Source organism: Drosophila ananassae, chromosome XR (assembly GCF_017639315.1).
Source record: "Drosophila ananassae strain 14024-0371.13 chromosome XR, ASM1763931v2, whole genome shotgun sequence".
In the NCBI taxonomy this organism is placed as follows: domain Eukaryota; kingdom Metazoa; phylum Arthropoda; class Insecta; order Diptera; family Drosophilidae; genus Drosophila; species Drosophila ananassae.
The window spans coordinates 16,484,365-16,508,713 of NC_057932.1; the positions used below are offsets into that span (position 1 = coordinate 16,484,365).

At 42.1% G+C, this 24,349-nt stretch overlaps 2 protein-coding genes across 2 annotated transcripts in view; both read right to left on the reverse strand.

The window, feature by feature from the left end:
• The window catches only part of LOC6505166, a 52,718-nt gene that overhangs the window by 13,560 nt on the left and 14,809 nt on the right, over positions 1-24,349 (reverse strand). The window contains exons 2-3 of the mRNA XM_032452073.2: positions 12,575-13,138; positions 6,076-6,255 (exon numbers count right to left, since the gene is read on the reverse strand). Of these exons, the coding sequence (XP_032307964.1) occupies positions 6,076-6,255; positions 12,575-13,129 (735 nt within the window). The 5' untranslated portion in view covers positions 13,130-13,138. The remainder of the gene's footprint in view (positions 1-6,075; positions 6,256-12,574; positions 13,139-24,349) is intronic.
• Positions 6,990-8,797, reverse strand: LOC123257640 (histone-lysine N-methyltransferase SETD1A-like). Its single transcript, XM_044717423.1, has 2 exons — positions 8,681-8,797; positions 6,990-8,584 (listed from the first exon to the last, which is right to left on the reverse strand). The coding sequence occupies exons 1-2, from the start codon at positions 8,684-8,686 to the stop codon at positions 7,163-7,165; spliced, it is 1,428 nt and encodes a 475-aa protein (XP_044573358.1). The 5' UTR covers positions 8,687-8,797; the 3' UTR covers positions 6,990-7,162.

Sequence of the window (24,349 nt, forward strand, 5' to 3'; positions counted from 1 at the left end):
GCCAAAGGACTAGAAGGGCGATAGAGATGGGGGGAGTAAGGCCTCCTATCCTCCTATCCAATGGAGCACTATGTTTGGCTTCGCCTTTGGTGTGAATTGCTCTGGAAATGAGTTTACGTCTGCCTGTTTAATAATTGAAAATGCCAATCAGCCGGGGCATTCGGAGGGAGAAGGAAAGAGAATAAAAGTCCCAGAAACCAGAAAAGAAAAGTCCCAAGCAACAAAATTAGTTCAAGGGTAAAATAAAATGGAAATTACACCCGGGAGCTTAAATTTAATTCAAGTACTAAGCCAACTTATAGTCCATAAAGAGTTTTATGCCAAAAAGTTTGAACAGAAACCGAGTTATCTCTGGGCTGGGAAATTGTAATTCTAACCTAAAAACAAACATGTGTAGTGTTGGTAAATGCGTAAGAATCTGGGGTAGGGTATCTAGAAGTCTGCAGAGTAGTTGCAGAAATGAAATGTCCTTAGAAAAAAATCCAATTTACCTCAAAAGCAAAAGTCAAACGGCAAGCAAATCTGTGGCAGGACTCAAAGGAGTTACATTTTCATTTCTTAATTGAAACTTTTCATCTTATTCATATTTCATGCGCTATTTTGAGGGGGGAACTGGGGAATTCGAAGCTATTAGTTGGCTTTAAAGTGGACAGAGGGCAGAAAAGGATAACTTTAAGGAGTCTGAGAGGTCGGAAGGTGTTGGAGGAGTTAAGAGTTGGGAGACTTTTTGAAGAAGTATAGAAACTAGAATCCTTTAAACCTGGAACTAGTTCTATTTTATGGTATTTTATGGTATATACTGCAAATACCAACTATATTTTGAAGATAAATTAGAAGAATAAACTTAAAACAAGTAAGCAAGCTTAGTTTAAAAACATTTCTTAGAGAAACAAGCTTAAAAACTATAAATAATAGTATTAATTGCTTAATAAATTAATATAAAATATTAAAACTATGACTAATAACTCTAAAAACTATTAAAACTATCTATTTAAATACTGAAAAATGCAAAGCCCTCAACATCCTGTCTGGAATGTCCTGCCACTTGACCTCGAACTTCATCTAACGAAGCCCCCGAACCCCATTAACTTGTTTTCGCTTCTGTAATTGATTGATTGATTGATTGATTGATTGATTAATTGGCTGCTGCATCCGGTTGATGTTGAAAAGTTGCCGAAGCAGAACTTTATGCAGTTGAAAATTGTCCTTTTTTGTGATAAAGTTTGCTGCGAAAGGACCTGGCCCGGCCTGCTGCGAAGCCTCATTTGCAGGACGACAATGGAGCAATTTGCATGGGGCGTCGTTATGACCTGGCAAATGGCAATTTAATAAGACCTCCTCCTGGCACTCCCACTCCTGGCAATCCTCCTACTCCTTATTCCTGCCATCCTTGCACGCAGCCTTTGTGAGCATTCCGGCTAAGGATCGCCGCCAGGACTCGCCGCCCACAGACACAAGCTGCCCGGTTAACAAAGTTACAATCATAATATGTAATAATGAGGAAGACGACGGCCCAGTCTCAGACTCAGTCTCAGTCCCAGGACCAGAACCAGAACCAGCACGGGATACAGGACCAAAGGACCATTTGATTTCCGCTTTAAGCGGAAGTCTCATTTATACACCAGTCTGTAGTCTGTAGTCCCTGTCTCTGTCTCTGGCTCTGGCTCTGTGGTGTGTGCATGTGTAATTTTTGCAAATTGTTACAACGAGCCCCGAGCCAAGGCAAATGGGGCCAGTTGATTGTATTTAAAGTTTCTGTTCTTTCTGCGCCAGATAAATGGCAAAAAATGGCAAAAATGGAGGGACTGGGAGGACCTAGGCGGGATCCTGGGCGGCCAAGGAGTTTCCAAAAGTCTGCAACGAGTTACCAACTTTCGAATGCCCTTGTCCCCAGGGAGGCAGCTCTGGCCATCTCCACTGGCCCAAAAAAGGAGCTACTCAGGATGGCCAATAAAATGTACTAGACTCGCTGGAATATACTAGAAATACTAGACTTTAAAAGATATAGTAGGGCTTCCTTAGAATCCCTTTAAATAATCTAGAAAATTAATTTCTCTAGTTCTTATGAGGATAAAACTACTTAGTACTAGTGCTCCCACTAGACTTACTTAGTATTTTGTAATTAGTACTTATTACTACAACTACTATCCTCTTAATAGATATTTTGGGTTGTAATGTTTTATAATATAGTTATGGTATAGATATAGATTAAACCCATTATAGTGTTACAATAGATAGTACGATAAACCCCTTCCACATAATTTATTTTCAAATATATCCCTCTTTAATATTTCAGAAAATTCCCATTCCTGTAATATTATTATAGTATATATAGTAGTATATATTACAAAAACACCATGAACCTCTTGTCTTTAAAGTTTTTAATATATTTTTGAATACTTGCCTCTTTGTTGCTTTATAAATTATATACTTTGGATTGCAATACCTACTCTAGTGTTATAATAAATAGTTAATAAATAGAAGATGAAGTAAGCCTCTTCTTAATAAATAATATTTGAATAGTTTACCCCTTAAAAGCCTTATATTCTCCATATACGACCCTCAGAGCCCCCCCCCCCAGTTGCGGCAATCCATTGGCCATATTATCTCGTCAATCCCGGGGACTTGATAATGTTTACTCTAGACATTTCTTTTGCGCAGTGACTGGAATTTTCAGCCGTTTTTCCAACCCAAGCATTCTATTTTATTTTTCTGTTTCTGTTCCAGGACCCGACCCGCCGGCGTAATTTCATTTTGGTTCTGCAGGCGCATATCCGGCCAAGTTCTGTTTGGTAATTCCTACAAATAGGATGGCGTAGAGGTCCTAGTCTAGGTCCTAGGAGCAGGACAAGGAGGAGGGCAAGGACTAGAACTGGTACTGGTGGCAGGATTAGGAGATGCTACGCGCCAAAGTCAACGCCGGCAACCGGATATCCGCAAGTGGGCGGGGGCGTGGGCGGGGAGATTCGAGGCTACCAGGACCAAGGCAGGACGAAGGACTTCAGCAACCCCAAGCTCAGGACTCAAGAAGCAACAACTGAACGGTAAACATAAATAAACTGTAGCCGCAGAGGAGCAGGGGGTGGGGTGTGGTGGGGGGTTGGGAGGTTGGTGGTTGGGGGCTTTAAGGATTCGAAGACAAAGGCATGTCCTTTGCATACACAACGATTTCGCGGCAACTTCGGGCCACTCAGGTCCTTGGCCAGGACACAGTCACAACTTCCAGGCCGCCCCTCAAATTCCAACTCAAGCCGTTCAAAAAACAAACAGAAATAGACTTTAAAAAAAATAAATAAAAAACAAATAAAAGCAAAATAAAAACTAAACAAAAACTTAAGAAAATTTAAAAGAAAAAACTAGTCCTAGAAGAAGGATTAATTCTTAAGAAAATAAATAAGAAAATGTTTGTCTTAAACTTGTTTAATTTAGTTTAATTAAAATTAGCTAGTTTAATATAATTTAAATTAAATACAAGTAATATTTTAGAATAAAATAAATGTAAATAAATAAATAAAAGTAAAAAAGAGCGCCTTGTTTCTGTTTAAAACCTGAAAGTTGAAACTTTTTCACCATTATACCTATTTTATTCCCATAATTCCTATAATTATATTTATTATAATATTTATTTATTAATATTTATCATTTTAAAGCCTTCCCTAATTTTAAATTTTAAATTCTTAAAGAAAAAACACTTAAAACCCCCCACTTTTGAAGCAACAAACCCTCTAGGAATTAGCTACCAATTTAAATAAGAAACCAAACAAAAAAGTGCAGACATCATCAAAAGTGTATTTGGGAGATTTGTTGGCCAGGTCAGCTGCCAATTTTTATTTGGCCATTTGATGAAGGTAAAAGGATGAAGACGAACCCCCTGACCCCTGACGCACAGATATTCTTTCAAACTGATTTGTTTTTTGGGGACAACTTAAAAAATCAATTTGGCTGCCGAACACAAAGGGAAGCCAGGTGAAAAAACAAAAAAAAATGCAATGCGTTGGGAAATATGGAAAATTTTTCAATTTGTTTAGGGCTGTGTGTGTGTGTGTGTGGGAGGTGTGTGTGTGGTGGGAAAACTTTCTGACACTTTTCCAGGCTTTTCCAAATATACAAAAAACAAACAGAAACTTTTGCAATGCCCGGCCACAGTTATGAAATCGCTTAATACTTTTGGAAGAGAAGAATAGACGATATGATACCTGGTACTAGTCTGGTACTCTAGAAATAGATAGTAGGTGGTTCTATACTTTAGTTATAGTCTATAAAATATAATATAAAATATAATATAATAATAGAATGACTCACAATGCCTAACTTTTGATATAACTTTTCTTAGAAACCTATGATTTGTCTAAAAATTAGTCTATAACTAGTTCCATAGATCTATTTCACTATGAAACTGTGAAAAGTATTCCAAAAAATGTTAATAAAATGTTACAGGCAAAAGTAGTGCACTACCACTTCTCATAACCTAGAACCTATGAGATCCAGTCTAGATATATTCCGCCGATCTAGTATCTGGATCTCTAGAAAGTATATCTCCTATAACTATAGTTCCTATAACTACTCCCAATACACCTCTATAAACCACTAGCAATATAAACTCTGAGCCCACTTTTTGGTGTTTGACTTTCGTCGGAGGATCTGAGGGAGGAAAAGTTTTGCTTATTAAACAGGATGTAGGTTGAAAGATTTGCGGAGCAGGGCAGTTGGCCCAATTGCGAATTGGCAATCGGAGAGTCCGCATGGAATTGTTTATAGACCCATTCAGGACAAGGACCTGGCATGCCCAGCACACATCCTTACAGTCTAAGTCTGATTCGGATTCTGATTCGGATTCTGTGTGTGTGTCTTTCTAATAGAATGCTAAAATATTCATAAATTGTTGGAAACACGAGAGATGGGCGGCTCCGCTTGGAAGTGCCACTTCGCTCCGGCGAGGGCCCAGAATAATAAGCCCAGGAGTTCCCTTTGGAGAGGAGCCATCAAATTATAAGCAAATATTGAATTAATGAAATTATTGACAGGCGACTGGGCACAGGAGCATCGCAGTAGCAGAGGAGGTCCTGTCGCAGCGGAAGGACACCCCGGAGGATTACTCGCAACTCGCAACTCGCAACTCTTGCAACTTGTTGCCCCACTCGATGTGACAGGTTATTCTCTGGCCACTGAATTGCCAAATAAAATCTACAGGACATACAGAACAGGAATGGGGAGTCGAGGATAATGTCCTCGAATAATCAGAGTGTGATTGAGATAGGTCGTTGGGGAGTTGTTTTGTATTTTGGACTGAGATTTGAGGAAAAGGGCATGTATTTCGTATTATTATTTCTATTTCTATCAGGAATAGTGTTTGAATTCGTTTTTATTTTCAAAATAATAGCACCTTAAGCCTCTTAGCTTGGAAATAAAATATTTGAAAACTATTCGAGGCTCTCTCTCGGCCAGGTTGTGTCTTCTGGGCCCACATTGCTGGGCTCACTTTCTGCCCGAGATGGAAATTCCCCAATCTGCCTCTTTTTGGACCAAAACTTGCAACAAAAGCACCACAGAGGAGGCACTCCCAGGGCCTGTCCCAGTGATGAGTTGACAGTCTGCCAGAGGCTGGAGGAGTGTATCAGAATGTTGCAACACTTTATGGGCCATAAATATTTATGCCTCTTGCTGGGGCAGGACCTGGGGGCATGGCCGAATATTTTGGCAACAAAATGCAGGCCGATGACAGGACCCTGTTAACGACCAAGAAATTGAGCAGAACTTGGCCAAAAAAAAGACAAAAAAAAAGTAAAAAAGGGGAATGATTTTCTCCCACTTGTGAGAATCAGAAAATTCGATGTCACATGTCAGTGAGAGAGGGGGAGGGAGGGAAATTGTGTGCCGCTTTTCCGGTCTAGTGAGTCCGCTTTGATCCGCTTGGAAGGCGCTCCCCGCCCCCACCGGCGTGGCAAGGAGGTTGCCAGGCTGCCAAAATAATAACCTAACAAGGAGCTGTCAGGACATCAACAGTTAAGAGTGGAGAGTGGAGAGTATAAAGTGGAGAGTATCAAGTGTAAAGTGGAAAAAGGAAAAAGGACTTACCCCGAGTTCCACGTAATTGGTGTAAATGGGATATGGAAGGGCAATCACCATTCCGGTCAGCCAGGTGGCGCAGCAGCAGACGAATCCTGGCAGGCGTCCTTTCAGCGGATCGTTCAGCCACCGCATCCTGTCCCAGGCGATCAGGATGTGCGAGATCATGGCCACGTGCAGCGGGATGTCCTGTGGGGAGAAAACACATTAATCCTTTTCCTCATTTTTTTTAATCTTAAAATAATTTTAAATATTTATGAAGTATTTATACCTTTAATTTTCACTTAACAATATTATTTACAAGAAATATTTAAGTTATAAATTATATTTTAAATGATTATATATTTTATTGTATTTATATTCTATTAAATATGGTTTTTCTGATTATTAACTTATTTATTTAAGTTAAATTTTTAATTTTTTTACAAAAAATCAGTTTCTTTTGTTTCATTTTCTTAACAATTCTTTTTTAAGTTTCTTTAGTTTCTTTGGCTTTTTTTAAATTTAGGTTTAGGAATAAATTATTAACAGTTTTTAAGACACTTCTTTTTATAATTGTTTAAATTTTTATAAATTTAATTACTTTTTCTAGAAAATATTAAGAAAATCTTTCCTTTCTTTTCATTTGAAATATTTTGATTATTTTTTAAATTTTGTTTTTAATTTGTTTTTAAATTATTTTGCTACAATATCTATAATAGTTTAAATAGCAATAGTTAAGAAATATTAATAATTAAAAAAAAACAAAAATAAAGCAAGTTTTTAAGTGAAATTGAAGAAAAAAGTAGAAAGTGCAAATTATAAATCAACTTTTCTTTTTAGATATTCTTTGAAATAATGTTTTTAACTTTGTAACTTTTAACTTTAAGAAATTAATTTTAAAAAATTAATATATATATATATTTTTTCAAGATTCTCAGCTTTGTTGTTAAATATTTTGTTTAATATTTAAGATTCTATGTGAAGGGAAGCGAGAAATCTTATTCCGTGAGAAGTTTTGATTGATTCTCTTAATTATTCCCCCTTAATTTTAAATATTTTAATATTTTGACATTTTTTATCTCCAAGCTCTATAGCTTCTGCTCCTTGGTGGCTTCTAGGTCTCGGAGGCATCAGACTCCACGTCCACGGGCATCATCCACTCGGTGTCGGAGCCATTCTCGTCATTGGACTCGGCAGAGTCCTCCTCCTCATCCCCGCTGCTATACTCCTCCTCCTCCTCCTCTTCCTCCTCCGCCTCCTCCGCCTCCTCCTCTTCGTCGGGCTCAACAAGGACCTTGGGGCATGCGGCATCGAAGGTCTCCACGCCGACGTCCAGCTCCTCCTCGCGCTCTGCAGGGTCCGGGGAGCTGTCGCTCAGGTTCCCGAAGATCTCGTCGTTCTCGTCCGCCACATTGGACTTGGCGATCATCTGGTCGAAGTCGGAGCCGATGAGCCAGGCCGGCGGGCTCAGCGAGAGCAGGGGGCTGGGCAGCTGCGGCAGCTGGGGCATCTCCTCGTCGGCGGCGTCCTCCAGGCCCAGCACCTCGAACAGCTCGTCGAAGGTCACGGGCGCCTCCAGCCGGCCGTCCCTGTCCGGCACCTCGATGTCCCGCAGCCGCATGCAGATGGCCTCCACGCCGCGCCAGTCGCCGACGGTGCCCTGGAAGGTGATGGGGTTCCGGATGCGTCGGAGGGCGTTCTCGCAGAGATTCCGGGGACACCAGACGCAGGAGGAGCAGGCGGGGGACACTGGCTCCGAGGGGGAGTTGGAGGCGTTCGTGGGGAGCTGTGGGGGCATCTTTGGTGTCTTCTCCTCCTTCTGCTGCACTTGCTCCAGCTCCTGCTCCTGCTCCGGCTTCTGGGGCTCCATGGTCCTCAGCTCGGCAGTCTGCGGATTCGGAAAGTCCATCCAGGCGTAGTCCTCGATCCAGGAGTCTGGCGGCGAGTCGGGGGGCGTGTCGGACTCGTAGTCCACCCAGTACTGGGGCGGGGGCGAGTAGGACATCGGGAACATGTCCAGGCTGGTCTCCGGGCTCAGGGGCCGCTCCATGAACTCGAACGAGTCGAAAATTTCCCCGCCACTTCTGTTCGAACTCTTCTCCGAATCGGAACTCGAACTCGAACTCGTATTCGAACTGGAATTTGAACTCGAACTCGAACCCGTGCCCGAACTCGAACTCGAACCGGAACTCGAAGATGAGTTGGAACCAGAACTGGAACTAGAACTGGAACTGGAACTGGAACTCGAATCGAGGTTGATGACTTCCGGATCGCTTTTGAGCTCCATGTCGCCGGCCACCAAGAGCTCCTCCTCCTCCTTGCCTGCTGCCTCCGGCAGCTCCCCGCCCTCGGCCAGCATCTCACCGAACGGGCACAGCGGCGTCTCCACGGTCTCCACCGTCACGTGGTAGTCCCCCGAGGGCACCTCCCGCGGGTTCAGGCCCCGCATCATCGGCATGATGTTGATCAGCTTGTTGCGCGGCAGGAGGACGGCGCACCTTCGCACTCGGCCCTTGCACTGGGGCTGCTCCTCCTCCTGCCCACCATTGCCATCCACCAAAAGAAAAAAAATCACAAAAAAAAAAAAGCACACAGTAGGGAGTCACTGGGACTAGGGATTACTTTTCCTCACCGACATTTCCGAGATTCGGGCGACGCTTCCGGGAATTCAAGAGCAAAATAGTTCAAGAGGCGCATGCGCAGGCCGCTTGGGGGGAAAAAAGCGAGAGACGCTCGCCGCTCGCCGCTGGAGTGTTGGGGAGAAGTGTTGGAAAGTTTCGGAAGAAAAGCACAGAAAGGCACTCCGGAACTGCCAACTCGTGGCTGGGACGGGGGGACTCTGGTTCGCTGCCGAGCACTGGCGGGCGAAGGGAGGGGGATTTGAAAATCAAGGTAGCCGACTTGGCACTTGAGATTTAATTTCTTAATTAAATATATAATAAATAAAATAATATCTAGAAATATTTAGGCATTTCAGTTTCATTTTTATACTAGATTATTGTTTTTTTTTTTTTTCTGAGACCAGTAATTCTTGGGAAATAGTAGAAGAGTCCAATACAGTAGCCTCCCGCACTTAAATCTGTGTGCTTCGTCACCTACCTGATCTACACTGCGCCGAAACTTGTAGTGAGTTAACAGTAACTAACTACTACTGACTAACAGTACCCAAAATAACCTAAACTTACTACTTATATATAGACGAAAATTATTATTAAAAAATGAATATGTATTTAAACCTATTTTGAAATTTAAATGGAGTTTACGATTTAATCTTAAAGTTAATACTTGTGATGAAATAAATTATAATTGTTGAAAATAATTGTAAGCAATTGTTAAGTGTTTATTTTAGTTATTAAATTACATTTTTATAAAATAATATTGTTATCTTAAATCATGTTTTAACATTTAATATTTTTCTCTGTTTTTTAATTGACATTAAAAAAAAAGGTAAGATATTTTTAAGACATACGGTTAAAGATTGTAGTTTTTTATTAATTAATTTTTAAATTATTGTGAAATATGATATGAAATTTTTAAATTTTATTTAATAAAAAAACATCTAATTTAAAGTGACTTAACTTGACTTCGAAGAACTCACTTGTATTCGTGACTTATTTGATTGTTTTAGTTTTTGGCTTTAAATATGTATATATTTTTAAAAATATATTTAATATGAAAATAAGTAAAAATATTCCATAGTATCTATTATAAAAAGGAAATATTTTATGGAAAATCAGGCTATTAAATCAGACTACTTAGACTACTCGGACATATTATTATTTTTTTATTATTGTATTAAATGAATCTGCTTGGCAATTAAATGTGCTATTATTTAAATAATTAATAAATAATTGAATAATATTATTATTTACATAAATATAATTTAAGCCCCAAAGCTAATGACAAACTGGTATGAAGTTTCAACTTTAAGTTTCTCCAAAAAATCATTTCCCAGAACTACCTTTTGGTTTCCTCGCTTCACATACTATTTTTCATATTTTCTCTTTATTTTTCAGGCAAGTTTTTCTTTTTTGGGAAATTGTATTTCCCGATTTTCGAATTTCCGTGGAACTACATACAGCTGTGTTCATTGAAATAGCAGTGCCTACAACCTGCACGTTCAAGAATGGAAAATACTATTATAAACACAAATTTGACACAAAATTTATCTATAACAGCTTAATGTATTTATTTTTAAGTAAATCAAAATTTTTTCCAAGCTACATACTTAAATATTTAAAAAAATATGGCTAATAACAAAAAAATAAGTATACATTATGATGATCATTGAAATAGCAGTGTTAAATTAAAAATAAAACAAAATTCTCAATAGCTTATAAATAACTTAATTATATTAAAGAAAATATTTATTAGTTCCTAATATTTGGTTGTAAACCCCTTATTAGCTATTACAGCCTCACACCGACGTGGCATTGAGTCCACCAGATCCTGGCACCGTTTAAGGGGAATCTGGCCCCATGCCTCCTGCACAACTTTCCAAAGCTGCGGTTTAGAAGTCGGAGATTTCTTGGACACATACCGCTTGATGTCCCCCCATAAATTTTCTATGGGATTTAAGTCTGGAGATTGTGCTGGCCAAGGCATTACGTCAATCTTTTCTTTATTGAACCACTCCTTGGCCAATTTGCTGGTGTGCTTTGGATCATTATCCTGTTGGAATGTCCATTTTAATGGAATCTCTTCCTCAGCAAACGGCAGCATAACTTTTTTTAGTATATCTACGTATACTCGTTGATCCATGATTCCCTCTATCATGTGTATGGGACCTACGCCACTATAAGAAAAACATGCCCAAACCAAGATTTTTAGGCCCCCGTGCTTCACGGTTTTAAGCGTATGGTTTGGGTGGTATTCAGTGTTTGGGGCTCGACGAACATACTCTCTAGAGCCTTTTCCTCCAAAAAGCACAAGTTTTGACTCGTCTGTCCACAGGATATTACGCCATTTCGATACTGGCCAGTTCAAGTGGCTTTTGGCAAACTCCAACCTTGCTTTTATATGTCTTTTACCAAGCAATGGAACCTTTCTAGGACTTCGTGCACTCAAATTTTGGTCTAAGAGTCGTCGGCGAATAGTCACATCACTGATCTCCAAGCTCAGGTCCGCTTTTATGTCCCTAGAGGATGCGAAAGGATTCGCTTTGCTGAAGCGCACTATACGGCGGTCCTCTATGATTGTTGTTTTGCGTTTCGCACCGCGTTTTTCTGGCTTGGAATCATGATTTATGGCATTCGAAACCATCTTGGCTGAACATTTTAAAATGTTTTGAATTTCCTTGTAAGTTTTACCCTCCTTTCGTAGCCTAACAATCTTTTCCCTTTCTTCCTTAGAGCAGTGAGGTCCCCTACCCACTAAAATTAAAATTTTTTCAAATTTGTAATGTATTGCCATAAAAATTACAATAATGAACTTAATTAAACTCACTTTTTACAAAATTACAAAATATTTTGTAACTTTTCTGGAAACAAAATCAAAAACTGCTATTTCAGTGAACAGCCAAAAAGTTGTGCACATGGCCAAAATTATCGATAAAACATAAAAATGGAGATAATCTGGCGGGATTTTTTTTCTTTTCTTATGTCTATATTCCATTCTACTAAAAGAAAGTTCAAGTCATCAACTATCAAAAGGGAATATGGCAAAAAAGAGCTTTATAGTGCTGCTCCTGTCGCACTGCTATTTCTATGAACACAGCTGTACATATACGGAGGGAAGGAGGCCTTTAAGGCGAGAATTTAACGAAACTTGACAGATTTGTGGCAGAAGAAGCTGCTGTCGCTCCGCACTGCTCCGCCCGGCCACGCCCCTTTCCAAAAAGCACCCATCAATCATGCCATTAGATAAGGAGGCGGGGGAGGAGTGGCACAAGTGGCAGAAGTGGCAGGCGTGGCAAGGACCTGCGTTTGTGTGAAGAGGAGCTATTTGTCGCCCTTTTGTGAAAGGAATCGAATCGAAACGAATCATATCCTTGCCAGCAAGGACATCCCTGGTCCTGGTCCCTGTTCCGCTCCCGTTCCAGTTCCCAGGACCAGGACCAGTGGCAGGTCCTGTTCCCGTTCCATAATAGAATCTCCAGCCAGGTTTGTAAATGTAATCATTTGTCTGATTTAAGGACGAAGGACGAAGGGGGCCTAATCGAATTGTCAGGCGGCTTGGCCAGGATTTCGGGCCTGCCCCCCGCCCCTCCTATTATCCTGGTCCCATTTGTTTTCCCCACAACAAGAAAATCAGAAAAAAAGCGAAAAAAATAGGAGAAAAATGCTCAGAATCGAATCTATTTGTGATATCTGACTCTTAAGGATATCGTCCTGCCGCCGCCATCCCCCCCTTCCCCCTCCAGGGGTATGTGTCAATCACGATGCCTGCCAAAGGACATCGGCTCGGCTGCTCAATTGAGCGCGACAGGATGGGAGGGATATACAGCAAGGATAAAGAAAGGATATAGACTTAGAATAGATCCTAGCACCATTTAGAGCCCAAGGACTATCGCCAGGACTCCACTCACCTGCAGCATGGGAAGGAAGAAGCACAGGAACTGGCCGAATATCCAGTTCTGGAGGAGCATCACCATCAAGGACACCGGCAGGACGAGGGCGCACTGCACGAAGTGGCACAGCGCCAGGTTGATGATGAAGGCGTGCGTCACATCCTTGTAGAGCCGGTGGTACATGATGTAGACCACAATGGCCACGTTGAGGACGACGCCGAGGAGCGCCAGGGTGGCGTACTGGATGAGGAAGAGCCAGTAGACCGACTTGATGGTCGACTTGAGGATCGGCCCCTTCAGCTGCTCCATGTCCAGGGTGTCGTTCTCCTGCCAGTCGAGGAAGTGGGCGATCGCCATCGTGTACTTGTCGTGGATGTCCTTCAGGTTGTCCCGCGAACCGCTGGAGCCACCAGCTCCTCCTCCTCCTCCTCCTGCGCCACCTCCTCCGCCGGCGCCACCTCCTCCTCCGGCACTGCCTCCGCCGGCCAGGGCCGCTCCTCCAACTCCCGTGCTGGCCGCCAGCTGGAAGGATCCGCCGCCGCCAAACAAGGAGAAGTGTTCGGCGGGCGACATCTTCAAGGCCTGGAAATAAAAAAATAAATATTTGATTAAAAAAAAAATAAATTAAAAAAATATATATTTTTTTTTAAGGACTAAGTTAATCCTTCAGGAAGAGAAGAGGAAGAGAGCTTACCTACTTATCACTACTTACACTTAAAAAAAAATAAATTATGTAAAAAAATAATTTTTTATTTTTAATTTAATTCCCGATTTTCGAGCTCCTTAAGTACTCGCTTTGAGAATCGAGGAGGAGGGCGTTGTTTTTATTTCATTATTTTTTTATTTTTTTTTTTATTTTTTGTATTTATTTATTATTTTATTTTAGCAATAAAAGTTCAAGTTTTAATTTAAAAATGGCTTCTATTTCAAGAAATGTTTCTAAATTTGAAAATCTTAAGGATAATTACTTAATACCTCCCGACCTGCCCTAAAATTTAACAAAAATTCTAAAAAATATATTTTTCCTTAATTTTAATGCAGATTTCTGGGAATTCCATCTAAGAATCTTCTAAGCCTTAAATTTTAAGGTATTCCCTTAAGAATTGGCTAAAAACTGGCACAGAAATAGCATTTTTTTTAGGACTAACCTTCCAATTGCCATTCCCAGTATTTTTGAGAGGAAATAGGCCAAAAATTCTAAAAAATTATGAGTATATTGATGCAGATTAATAGATAATACTATATAGATAATACTAATAGATAATTTCTCTCAAGAATCGGAAGGATACAGTCAAGGATATAGTCTTTTCTAGAGGCCTTCAAAAAAAGAAAATAATAATTTTGATTTTTTTATTAAAAAAAAATGTTTTGTTAAGTAGCCCTTATGAGAATCGAGGAGGAGGGCGTTCTTATTTTAATTAATTTGTATTTTTTAATTATTAATTCTTTTGTTAATTTTAAAACTGTTTGAGATAAGAACTCTTAATTTCTTTCCGCAAATTTGCCAAAAATATTGAAAAAATTGTTGTTGCCAGATTTTGGTGCAGAATGATAGATAATGGTCCTAAGAATTATTTAAGACATTCCGCTCAAGATTCGGGCCAATATAGGCCCAGATATAGACATCGTTGTGGGCCACAGGGGGAGAACCCCACTTTCAAGGGGTTCCATTAGAGAAAAGATGGAAAAAATTGAAAAAATATTTCCCTCCCAGATTTTGATGCAGAATGATGGGGAATAGTCTAAGAAATCGTTAAAGGTACTCCGCTTGGGAATCGGATCAAAATTGTGGAAGATATAGCCACCTCTGTGGGTCACACTGCCATTCCCTGTATTTTCAAGGGGGGGGCCTGGAAAATTTTACAAAAAATTGAAAAATAAATTTGTTTCTAGATTCTTATGAGGAATAATAGATAATGGTTCCAGGAATGTTTTAAGGTATTCCTCTTGAGAATCGGGTTAAAATTGGCAGAGATATGGCCTTCGGGGCGCTCAAAGTGCCATTCCCGCTGTTTTTGGAGGGGACCCCCTGGAAATGTTTTGAAAAAATTTTAAAAATATTTTGTTTCAAGGTTTAGATGCAGAATGATGGGGAATGGATCCCCGAGTCCAAAAATGTACTCCGCTTGAGAATCGGGTGAGAATTGACTGAGATATAGCTTTCCAATGGAGCCATATGGGTATTCCCTACATTTTCGAAGGGGGCTTCCAGAAAATTTAAAAAAAATCTCAAAAATATTTCGCTGCCAGGTTTTGATGCAGATCGGTGGAGAATTCTTCTACAAATCTTTTAAGGTATCCCTTTTAAGAATCGGGCAGGAATTGGCAAAGATATAGCCTTCTATCGGAGTCGAACGGGGCTCCCAAGCACTTTTCTAAATTTTGAAGGGGACCCCCTAGGAAATTTGAGGAAAAATCGAAAAAATATTTCGTTTCCCGATTTTAATGCAGATTAATGAAGAATCGTCGCACAAAGCTTTTGAGGTATTCCCGGCAAGGATCGGATGGAAAATGGCAAAGATATAGCTTCCATTGGGGCCAGAAGGGGATTCCCTACATTTCCGAAGGGGATCCCCCTGAAAAATTTACAAAAAATCCGAAAAATATTTTGTTTCCAGATTTTAGCGCAGAATGAAAGAAAATTGTTGTCCAAATAATCTAAGGGATTTCGCTCAAGAATCGGGTGGAAAGTGACCAAGATATGGCCACCTTAGAGCTGGAAAACCCGAGGATCTCTAAGGATTAAAAAAAATAAATATTTTTGTCAGGAATCTGGCAGATGGTGGGTTGGCTTTATTTTTGAAAGGATCTAGAGCATCCAGATCCATATGATCCTGCTTGCGGAAGAGGTGGAAGAGGAGGGTCCAGGAAGGACTCTAAATGGAGTGGAGATTACGGGAGAAAGTGGATTCAGGGGAGAACAGTCTTGGAGCAGAGCCAGGGAGGAGCTTGTGGTTCCGACAAGGACATCCGAGTAGTCTTCGGAGAGCCGAGAGATGGGCAGTTGGTCCTCCTACCTACAGGACCAAGGACCATTCCGGCTGCCTTCGCAGGAAGATTACGTCGGAGCTGACGCACTTCCTCCCATTGTCCTTGGCATTGTCCTTTTCAGTTTCATCTCCCAGCTCCCCGGCTCTCTTCGGGATCTTGCGAGGTTTGTTGAAAGCCATGGCCTTTGGAGGCTTCTTCTTCATCTGCCGGCAGGTCCTACGCCGCTGGGAAGTGACCTCCGGACTGGAGGACTCTCCCAGAGTGGTGGTTGTGGAGTCCTGGAACTCCTTCCCTCCAGCAGTCCTTCGGGGCACATCTCCACTTATCTCCCCGGCGACTGGCGACTTCTGGGGATCTACCTTCGGGGTTCTACGTCGTTTAAAGGAAATCTTCGGAGGCTTCTTCTTCATCTCCCTGCAGGATCTGCGACGTCTGGTGGCTTCCACCTCCGAGGTGACGTCCAGACTGGAGCACCAGTCCATGGCGGAGGATGTCAGGTGGAGGACTTCGCTCTCCGACTCTCTCCAGGGAGCACCACTTGGCAGCTTCAGAACTATCCGCCCGCCGGCTGGCGACCTGGGATTCCGGAGGACCACCTTCGGGCTCTTGCGACGCTTGAGGGGAGCCCGGAACTTGGGCTTCTTCTTCATCTGCTTGCAGGTCCTGCGGGGTTTGGTCCTTATCTCTGGAGAGTTGGAGGTTGTGGAATCGGGGAGCTCCTTCCTATGTTTCTTGTGGGGATTGCTCCTGGGAGGGAACTTGGGATTCCTCCGACGCTTAGTTGCAACTTTGGGAGGTCTGTTCTTCAGCTGCTTGGCCGTCCTAGGACGCCTGGGTTCCACCTCCTCACAGGAAGCACCTGAAGCCACCTCCCCGGCCGAGGATCTGGGATCTGGAGGAGTTGCCTTCGGGGCCTTGCGACGCTTGGGGAGGACCTTTGGGGGCTTCCTCTTCATCTGCTTGCAGGTTCTCCGGCTCTTGGTGGCCACCTCCGAAGTGGCATCCAGACTGGAGGAGCCATCCCCGGTGGAGGTTGAGGAATCCTTGTAGTCCTCGGCCTCTTCGGGAGTGCTGGACTCCTGGGGAACTACCTTCGGAGCCTTGCGCCTTCTAGTTGGAGCCTGAATCCTTGGCTTCCTCCTCATTCGCCTGCAAGTCTGGCGGGGATTGGCATCTAGACTGGAGCCCTCTCTGGAAGAATCTGGAGCCACTTTCGGAGCTCTGCGCTTAGTGGGAACCCTGGGCTTCATCTTCATCTTCCTGCAGGTCCTGCCCCGCCTAGTGTCCACATCCGAAGCGTCCTCCATCACAGAACCCGTCAAATCGAGCATCTCCGTGTCCTGATCCTGGTGGGCACTAATACTACTGTCAAGAAGCTCCACAGAGGAGGACTGGATGTCATCCTCCGAAGTGCCGTCCACACTGGAGGCCTCCTCCTCCTCCATGTCCTTCGTCGTGTCCCCTGGCACCTCTCGCCTCCCAGCCCCCTCGCCCGCCTCCATGACTGCCTCCTGGATGTCCACCCCAGCCGGGAGGGGATGGGAGAGGAGACTGGCGTAGCTGGTGGCTCCGCTCCCGGGGGTGAGCTTGTCCAGGCGCGGGTAGGGGTCGCCCGGCGGGCTCTGGATGATCGAGTGCGACCGGAACTCCCGGCAGAACTCCTCCAGACTCAGCATCCGCTCGGGGCCCAGGTCCAGCTCGGCCGAGGCATCCCTCGCCGCAGCCGCAGCCGCAGACGCAGCCGCAGCCGGAGGGGAAGGGTCGAAGCCCATGGCCTTCCGCCAGATGAAGGCCAGCCACTCCACCATCGAGGCGAAGCCATTGGGGGGCTCGGAGGAGGTAGTACTGGTGGTGGTGGTCTTCTCCGGGATCGCCGCCGTCTTCGGGGCAGAGGGCTTCCTCGCAGATCTCTTCGGAGCGGGTGGCAGCTTCTCACTGGACTCCGGGATCTTGCTCCTCCTCCGGATGCTCTTCGACTTCTTCGCCAGCGCCGTGCTGGAGGACCTCTTTATTCCCCCGCTCTCCTGCCGCTTGGGGCTCCGGCTGCACTGCGTCCTCTTGGCCACCGACTTCCGGGACCTCGGCGCCCCCACCTTCCTCTCCTTCGAGGGCCGGGGCGGGGATAGCTGCTTCCTCGCCGCCCTCTTGGCCTTGCTCTTCGCGGGCTTCCGACTCCCAGCCAGGGGGCGTGGCCTCCGCATACTGATCTTCTTCACCGAGTGAGACCCCTGGGCCTTCTGCCGGCGGTCTCGGGAGGGCTCCTGGACAGCGCAGTTCACCACCTGGGAGTCCTGGGAGTCCTGGGAGGTGGTGGGCGGCTCTTGGGGATCTTCCGGCGGGAAGACTGTCTTCTCCAGACTCAAGTCGCAGGAGGTGGTGGTGGGGGGTGGCGGTGGTGTCTTCTCAAGGGCCTCCTTCACGGAGGGACACATGCCCGGATTCAGGTTCCTCACGTAGCTGGGCACCCGGATCAGCATCCGGGGATTCTCGTAGAGGATGAAGTGCTGCCGCCGGTCGTCCCTCAGTCTGTAGCGGCTCCCCTCGTCCTTGCTGACAAAGTCCCACCGCACCGCGTCCTCCAGCATGTCCTCCACGAACCGCTCCGTCGGCTCCCGGTCGAATCCCAGGCCGTAGTGCATCACCCGGGCGATCTGGGAGGCGGACATCGGCCTCCCGCTGGCCAGCATCAGGACCTCCACCACCACCTCCGCCCCCAGCCACCTCTTCTTGGAGTCCAGAGGACCGGCCGAGAGTGACATTTTTGTCAGTATTTTTTAGTATTTTTTCAGATCAGAAAATGAAAATCTACTAAAGTTGAAAAGAATAGAGATGCACTCTCTTTTTTTTTAATTTCTTAATTTTTTTAAATTGTTTTTTATTTAAATCTTCACTTGGAATTTTGAATACTTTTTGGTATTTAAACTTTTTTCAAATTTTAGTTTTTTTTTGGATCCTGACTGCTCGACGTTGGGATTAAAAATGAGGTTTTTATTTTTGGGATTTGGGAGCTTGAAACTTTTTGTTCTGACAGGCGACGAAGGAAAATGTCATGGCTATATTTCTGGTATTTTTTGGGTAGATATTATATGAAATATTCAAGATATACTAGTTTTCTACTATCTACTTTACAATGACTCCGAAATAATACTAAAACTAAATACTAAATAATACCAAAATAATAAAACTTCATCTGTTGAAAGTTCTACCTTCAAGAGGTTCCTCCAATACCCTGTACTTGTTCTAAAATATTTTAGACTATATAGATCTCAGGATCAAGGATCTATACTTCTTATAGCGAACTATTTAGTCTCTTTAAGGGAGGGGGTGATTAGAAAGTTAAACTAACTAAATTATAATCACTCTGAAACAGTTCAACTCTGATTTTCAGCCATGTTTTTAGAGGTTTCTGATGTTTTTTGACTTATTTTAGTATAAATTTTATGAAAAAGCTTATCTCCTTTCATTATTTATAAGGAATTCAAGAATATTCCACTCAAAAAGACTTTAGACTATACAGATCTCCTATAGAGACTGATTTTCTGGTGTTTTTTTGAAAGGTTTATAATGTTTCTGACCTGTTATGTTCCAACTCCTACTTTTAAAAGGTTTTTTATATCAAAATTCCATCTAAAACAGGTTCTGATAATACCCTTTACTATTCTAGTAACTAAAATATGAAATCTATATGAAATGAAATAGAATAGATCTGAAATCTATATGAAATATAATCTATACTATTTTAGACTTTATAGATCGCTAATAAGTATCTATTTTTAGCGATTTTCATAGATTTTAATCAAAAGAGCTCTTTAGAAACCAACTAACTTTATTTTAATCTCTATTTCAGTTAACTAATTATTTTTTGTGTATTTTTTATTAAGATTTTTAATGTTTTTGAACTCTTATGTTCCAACTCCTACTTTTAAGAGGTTTCTTCATCATTATTCCATCCAAAAATGTGCTTCCGAGGAATAGAATTCTTCAAGGATTCAGATATATGAGATGTCTAATATTTTTTAGACATTAAAGAGCCTCTAAGAGGCTCTATATCCTTTTAAACTATTTAATTTAAATTAACCCCCTATTTTTAAAAGGTTTATGAAGTTCTAGACTTATTCTTTTATATCTACTCTTAACATCATAGTCCTAAAATCACAGATTATCCTTTAAATCATAGACTTCTAAGAGTTCCAATCTCTTTTATTAGAATGTAAATAAAAGTTTAAGGAGAAAAGTGAATATTAATTAACTTTTTGTTCAAGAATTCTCTTCAAAACGAGTCCCTCCACCACCCTGGACCACATTTATTTCCAGAATTCCCAGAATCTGTAATATTCGAGAGCGTGATGGCCTGATGGCCCGTTATCCTTGGGCTCCTTGGTGTCCTTGCGGGCAGACACCTTTGTCGCCAGGCAGTTTCCAGTTCCGGAATGGCAGTTTCCAGTTAATTCATTTATTTGCCAGCCGATCCATTGTTTTGCCTTCTAGTTGATGTTTTTTGTTTGTTTGTTGCTGGATATGCTGGATGCGGTTGTTATCCTTTTTGTTATCCTTCCTTTTGTTGGGCCATTTGCAGCGGAAATTGGGGGAGAAGGAGGACGCAGGACGATATGGAAATTGAAAATCTGTATGCAGCGAGTGTCGGTAGGAAAGAGACACTAACAGGACACACTAACAGGACATACGGATTCCGACTAGAATTTGGTAAACATGGCGTATACTTGATATTTGCTTTGAATTCCATTTGGGAAGGTGTGGAGGCGCAGGTCTGGAATTTCAATCTAGACAGCTGGCTGAGCTGGCTGAGCGAAAGGAAAACAAAGAAGGACGAAGGACGAAGGACATGCAGAGACTAAAGTGTGTGTGGCACGTATGTTGACCGTATGGCCGCAGAGGCAGAGGCAGAGACAGTGGCAGCCGAGGCAGTGGCAGCCACAGACAAACATGCCACGCCTCCTGCTCCTTGCCGCCCTTATGCCTCACTTCCTGCTCTCCGCCCTGGGCTGTGGGCTCTTCCTCTCCCGTTCTTTCTTTCAATTTGAGGAGCAACTTCCGTTCAATTTATTGTTGCTAATTTTTCTTCACTTGCCACTGCCACAACTGCCACAGCAAAATACGAGGAAATAAAAACATTTCCCGCCAAAAAAAAAAGGACACACAGAGACTGAGACAGGGTGTCCTTGAGATCTCCCCTCTAAAGACACAAAAGGATAAGAAATGGAATCCAGAATGATAATTGAAACCGCTTATGGCGGAAGCCTTAAGGCTCTCTCTCTCTCTTTCAGAACAGGTAGCGTTTAATTTCCTGGAAGAATCCCCCTTCCCCTCTAACCACCTTCCCTCTGCCATCGAATAAAACAAAATGGCGGCCATTAAAACCAGAGAACCCTTCAAAAGTCCTTCTAATAAGATTCTAAATAGGTTTCTGGCTCCTTGAAGCCAAAATGCAATTACTTTTGAAGGTGTTTCGGTTTAAGAATGTTCTTTTGGAGATTTTTGGTATTAATTCTGGGCTGTAGGGGTTTAAGACATGATTAGACATGTTCAGGGACTACAGAGTTCGAAACTATCAAGGACATAGGTCCTTTTCTAGATATTTTTTAATATTTTAAATGATTTAGATGTTTAAGTTGGTATTTTGGTCCATTTTGGTTCCATTTTCAAACTGGGCCTTCTCATATTATATTTAATTTAATATTTTAAGTTTCTTTGCAACAAAATATATTGTAAAATACTGTACAATATACTTTATAGTATTTTTAAACAATTATATGCCTGATTTAGTATTTATTAGTATTTAAAAAAAGAGTTATTGTTGAAATTTTCCAATGAAGATGAATTATTCTGATTATTCTGATGAATTATTTTAAGATTCTCTTGAAAAATATACTTTAAAATACTGTAAAATATACTTTTTAAAGTTTTTAAACAAGAAAATACCTCAAATATCTTTCTCTGATCATTCTTTTTAAGATTCTTTGGGGAAGAAGTACTGTAAAATACTGTAAAATATACTATATAAACAAATAAACATTTATTTTTGGTAGTATTTAATAGTATTTTATAAGAATAATGTTAAAAATCTTCTATTATATGTTATAATTATAAAATCGCAATTTTTCATTATAAACTTAATAAATAATCCCCCAAAACTCTATTTTTAGTTAACTTTAGGGGGGGAACCCCTTTTTAAATTATTTTTCCTAGCAATTAATGCAATTTTTAAAGTCTTGAATAAATAATATCCTGCGAACCAGGACAGCGAGGACAGGACAGGACACCCTATATTGGCGTCCCAATGCAGTTGCAGTTCTGCCGTCTTGGTTTGATGACCCGTGCAACACAACAACAACAACAATAACTGTTGGTGAGCTTAATTTTGTTTGAACATGCCATTTGGCAGACATCCCCTTCTAGTCCTTTTAGTCCTTGTAGTCCTTCTAGTCCCCATATCCCCCATAGCCCCCATAGCCCCTCTGACATTACCAGTTTCTTGCCCTCGACAGCTTTATCTGTGTTCACATGTGCGGCCCAGTTTTGGGCGCCAATTCCCGATACGCTCCTTCCTCTGTCCTCCTTCCTCTGTCCTCCTGCCTCATGCCTCATGCCCCCTCCATTCCGGTGGAAAAGCAGCGTCTAGCAGTGTGTCAGAGTCCATTATATGCTCCTAAATGATTCATGAGCCACACACAGTCCCCCAGAACACTATAGAGGGCGCTCCCCAGGGTAGGGGGCGCTGCAAATTGCTGGGCTGCAGTGGTGCAGTGCACCAATGAGTTCCACTCCGATTATTTTTTCTTTCTTTTTTTGTTTTTGTTTTATTTCTAGGCCCAGTTTTAATCGCCAGGATAATAAATAATGAGTTAGGGAGGCACTTGTTGCCAGAAAGGGGTCTGAAACAGTGGCTGACAATGGCGGACAGAGCGGACAAGAGGACAAAAAAAAAGTGTCTAAAATCTCACTATTTCTTTACTTTTTGCTTCTAAAATAGCTAGTATTATCTAGTATTATTTAGTATTTTCTCTCAGTGCCTCTCGGATGACTAGGGAATTTGAGAATTTTATCCATTTGTCAATTAGTCGCACTCCCGAGTCGCATGCCGAGTTATAAAATTATTTTGCGCCACTGCTTGCTTGCTTGCTGGCTTGCCACATTTGATGTTCTTGCCACAGAGCCCTCTGTTGATCCGACATGCCAGCAGTCCCCCCTTTCGCTTCCCCGCCCATGCCATCTGGTATATCCCCTGTGCGCTAATTAGCTTAAAATGTTGATAGACAGCGCATTGTGGGTTGCGGGCTGTGGCTTTGGTTTCAGCTTTGACTTTAGACCTTAGAGCTTCCCTTTTGGCCTTAACTTTTGATATTGATTCAGAATCATCGGTCTGTGGTGGCTCTCCAAAGAGCAAGAAGGCGATTGGAGTTCACGAAAGCGATTTGGGCCACAAATTTCAAGAAAAAAGTAAAGAAACAGATCAACCCTCTGATAGACGGACACACGGACACTCGGACATGTAATATTCTCTCAAAAAAACTACCAGAAACCTTTAAGAAAAAGTCTATAAACAAAAATAAACCATAACTCCACAAGAAAAACATAGTCCTGGCATGTTTACTGGATCATTTGTTTTGGTTTTCGTTGCGGACAGAGCGGACAGGGCGGACAGGGCCAGTGTTGGTTAATGTCACAGAGTCCACAGTCCAGAGTAATTAATACTGATTCCCTCGCATGCCCAGCGAAGCGCTAACAAGGACAACAACAACAAGGATAACAAGAAGGCGTCTAAGAAGCGACAACCAGAAGCGACAGGCAACAGCTTTGGCAGGACTCAAGGTCCTGGTCCAAGGACACCCTCGCCCCTTGCCACTTTCCCCTTGCCCCTCCTATTCCTATTTATGGCTTGTTCAACACCAAATCGGCGCCGTCGTCTTTTCACAAAACTTTCCTAATTAAGCGACGCTAAATTAAATGCCAGGCTCAAGTGTGACCGTATGTGTGTGAGAGAGTGTGTGTCTGAAGGATGTGTACAAAAATATCCTTATGGAGTGCCAGACAGCTGAAGTTTGTGGTCGGAATGGCTCAGAAGGTGGCAAGGATGCTCCTAAAGGCCAAGAATGCAAATCCCTGGACCAGAAATGTCCGCTTTGGCGATTCGATTTAATTAAAGTGCATTGTCTCTCTCTCTCTGTCTCTCTCTCTCTGGCAGCTATCCGTCTCTTTCGGCCAGTATCGGACAGAGTATTATTTACATACATGCGGAATAAATTCAAATAGTAGATGTGTATATTTTATCCGGTGGCCTTGGCCTCGGCTCGAGTTACAACTGCTGACTTCCAATTAAAGTGCAAAGAGAGGGGAGATCGAAGAGTACTAAGATGCTCCATAAGAGATACTCCGCTAAATACTCTGCTCTCTTAACTCTTTTCACTCTCCTCTCAACCTGAGTACCGTTAACAACCTAAAGCCTAATTTTATTTAAAAATTCTTTTAATATCTTATCATAAAAATATAATATAATATAAAACTATTAAATAAAAAATATATAGGGAATAATAATAATTGACAATTAAAGAGATCGTAGAGTTCTCTTATACTCCATATTTCCTATATACTCTCTTGACTCTTTGTACTCTCTTTTCTACCTGATTACCGTTAACAAACTTGAAGCCAAACTTAATTTAAAAATTCTCTTAAATATTTTAAATAATTAAAGATATTAAAGATTAAAAGAATAATTGAATAGAAAAGGAATAAATAAATAATAATTTAAACGATAAATAATCGATTTAAACGATAAATAAAAGA